Source organism: Corvus brachyrhynchos, unplaced genomic scaffold (genome assembly GCF_000691975.1).
Source record: "Corvus brachyrhynchos isolate BGI_N302 unplaced genomic scaffold, ASM69197v1 scaffold1045, whole genome shotgun sequence".
NCBI lineage: Eukaryota > Metazoa > Chordata > Aves > Passeriformes > Corvidae > Corvus > Corvus brachyrhynchos.
Window position 1 is genome coordinate 31,714 of NW_008237933.1, and position 3,141 is coordinate 34,854.

Consider the following 3,141-nt stretch of genomic DNA (forward strand, 5'->3'; position numbering starts at 1 on the left):
GACCCCGATCCCATTCCCGGTATTCGCGGGAGGGTTGGGATTGGGAACGGGGGCGGAATTGCCGGAATCGCCGGAATTGCGGGAATTTTGGGCACTCACGGGCGCTGTTGATGATCTGGCGCAGGATGAGCAGCGAGGCCACGCGGACGCGCTCGGAGCCGCTCTCGGATTTGGGGAGCAGGAAAAGCAGGAGGCGATCCGGGAAGGAGCAGCCTGGGAAGGGAGAAAATCCGGGGGATTTAACGGGGGGGAAATCTCGTGGAATTGCCGGCCCCAAGTTCAGGCCAAAAAGGGTGGGAATTCCAGGCGGGAATGGGGATTCCCGGAATTCCAGGTAAACGGGGCTGCGGGATTGCCGAGGGTTGTGGGGGTTCTGGGATTGGGGAGTTTGGGGTTCTGGGAATGAGGAATTTGGGATTAAAATCAGGGAATTTGGGGTTCTGGGATTGGGGAGTTTGGGAATTAAATCAGGGAATTTGGGGTTCTGGGATTGGGGAGTTTGGGATTGAAATCCGGGAATTTGGGATTCCGGGAATGGGAAGTTTGGGATTCTGGGAATGGGGAGTTTGGGATTTCGGGATTGGAATCCAAACCCAGCCGGGAACGGCGATTCCGGCCTGTTCCGGGGCCTTTTCCGGCTCCGGAATTCCCGGGGGGCTCCTCCAGCTCTGGAGGCTCTGGAAAAATCCCTGGAATTCCGGGAATGGCTCACCCAGGACGGAGAAGCAGCGCAGCAGCTCCGTGTGGTTCTTGGCGCTCGTGGGAACGTTGGGATCGGCCGGAGCGCAGATCTGCGGGAAAACGGGGAAAAACCTGGGAAAAGTCCTTCCAGGAAAAGTCCCAGGAAAATGCCAGGAAAATCCCGGAAAATCGGGGGAAAATCTGGGGAAAATTCCAGGAAAAGTCCCAGGAAAATGCCAGGAAAATCCCGGAAAATCGGGGGAAAATCTGGGGAAAATTCCAGGAAAAGTCCCAGGAAAATGCCAGGAAAATCCCAGAAAATCCCAGAAAAATCTGGGAAAAACCTGGGAAAAATTCCAGAAAAGATCCCAGGAATATCCTGGAAAAATCATGGAAAAATCCCAGGAAAGTCGCAGAAAAAGTCCCAGAAAAATCTGGGGAAAATCCTGGAAAAAATCCCGGAAAAATCCGGGGAAAATCCGGGGAAAAATCCCAGAAAATTCCAGGAAAAATCCTGGAAAAATCTCAGAAAATCCCAGAAAAATCCAGAAAAATCCCAGAATAATCCCAGAAAATCACGGGAAAACCCTGAAAAAATCCCAGAAAAGCCCGGAAAACCCCCAGGAAAGTCCTGGGAAAAATCCCAGAAAAATTCTCGAAAAATCCCGGAAAAATCAGGGGAAAAATCCCAGAAAAATCCTGGAAAAAATCCCAGAAAAAACCCAGAAAAATCCTGGAAAAATCCCAGAAAAATCTTGGAAAAATCCCAGAAAAATCTGGGGAAAATCCCGGGAAAATCCAGGAAAAAATCCAGAAAAATCCCGGAAAAAGTCCTGGAAAAATCCCAGAAAAACCCCAAAAAAATCTGGGGAAAATCCCAGAAAAAAGCCAGAAAAATCCTGGAAAAATCCTGGGAAAATCTTGGAAAAATCCCAGAGAAATCTGGGGAAAATCCCAGGAAAATCCAGGAAAAAAACCCATAAAAATCCTGGAAAAAATCCCAGAAAAATCCCCGAAAAATCCCAGGAAAAAAATCGCAAAAAAATCCTGGAAAAATCCAGGAAAAACTCCTGGAAAAATCCCAGAAAAATCCAAGAAAAACTCCTGGAAAAAATCCCAGAAAAAAACCAGAAAAATCCCAGAAATTCACAGAAAAGTCTCAGGAAAAAATCCCAGAAAAATCCGGAGAAAAATCCCAGAAAAATCCAGGAAAAATCCCAGAAAAATCCTGGAAAAATTCCCAGCCAGGGCTGGCAAAGGGGAGGATTCCAAAGGGGAAATTCCCGGCGGGAATTCCCGACCTGCAGGAGCAGCGTTCCCAGGAGCGGCTCCAGCTGCGCTTCCAAGCTCCGGCTGCCGACGGCCACCGAGGATTCCAGGATCTGGCAAAGGCTCTGCAGGAAGGAGCCGGAAATCCGGGAAAAATCCCGGGAAAAATCCCAGGAAAAATCCCAGAAAAATCCGGGAAAAATCCCGGGAAAAATCCCAGCAAAAATCCGGGGGAAATCCCGGGAAACGCGGAGGGATTGGGAGATTCCTCGAGCCCAGGGGATATTCCCGGCAATCCCGCGCCAGCCCCACATTCCAGGGATCTCCGGGAATGTTTCCCGGTACCTCGGAGCTGCCGGAATTCCCGCTGGGATGGGGAATTTCCCAGCTTCGATCCCAATCCCAATCCCAATCCCGATCCCGACCCCAATCCCAATCCCAATCAATCCCAATCAATCCCAAAATCCTGATCCCATGATCGATCCGGATCCTGATCCCAATCGAGCCTGATCCCAGTCCTGATCCCAGTCCCAATCCTGATCCCGATCAATCCCAATCCCGAACACGACCCCGATCCCGATCCCAATCCCAATCCCAATCCTGATCCCATTCCTGATGCCGATCAATCCCAATCCCAATCCCAATCCCAATCAATCCCAATCCTGATCACGACCCCGATCCCAATCCCAATCCCAACCAATCCTGATCCCGATCAATCCCAATCCTGATCAATCCCAATCCCGATCCCAATTCCAATCCCGATCAATCCCAATCCCTATCCCGATCCCAATCCCAACCATGACCCCAATCCCAATCCCAATCCCGATCGATCTTCTCCCGGGAATCCTCGGCTTCAGCTCCTTCCCAAAGCCACAAATCCCAGAATTCCAGCTTTTTCCAGGGCGGATATTCCCAAAATTCCCACCCTGCGGCCGCTCCCTCCTTTCCCACCCCTCCTTTCCCGGGAGCAGATCCCGCCGTGGATCCCCCTGGATCCTTTTGATCCCGGTTTTGTCCCTTCCCTGAAGATTCCCGGAACATTCCGGAGGCCGGGAATGAATTCCCGGACCTTGGAGATGGGAAAAGGCTCCGGGTGTTTCTTGTAGAGGCCGAGGATTCCGGGCAGGAGCTTGGGGAGTTGCTCTTCCAGCTTTTCCTCCTGAAGCAGGGAGCTCATGGGGCCCAGGGCCG

At 51.4% G+C, this 3,141-nt stretch overlaps 1 protein-coding gene across 1 annotated transcript in view; it reads right to left on the minus strand.

Annotated features, from left to right (window-relative positions):
• The window catches only part of LOC103614922 (maestro heat-like repeat-containing protein family member 1), a 14,835-nt gene that overhangs the window by 3,094 nt on the left and 8,600 nt on the right, over window positions 1-3,141 (minus strand). Inside the window, exons 7-10 of the mRNA XM_017733335.1 lie at window positions 3,020-3,141; window positions 1,983-2,075; window positions 713-791; window positions 4-213 (exon numbers count right to left, since the gene is read on the minus strand). The exon at window positions 3,020-3,141 is cut by the window's right edge and continues 10 nt beyond it. Coding sequence (XP_017588824.1) covers window positions 4-213; window positions 713-791; window positions 1,983-2,075; window positions 3,020-3,141 — 504 coding nt within the window. The remainder of the gene's footprint in view (window positions 1-3; window positions 214-712; window positions 792-1,982; window positions 2,076-3,019) is intronic.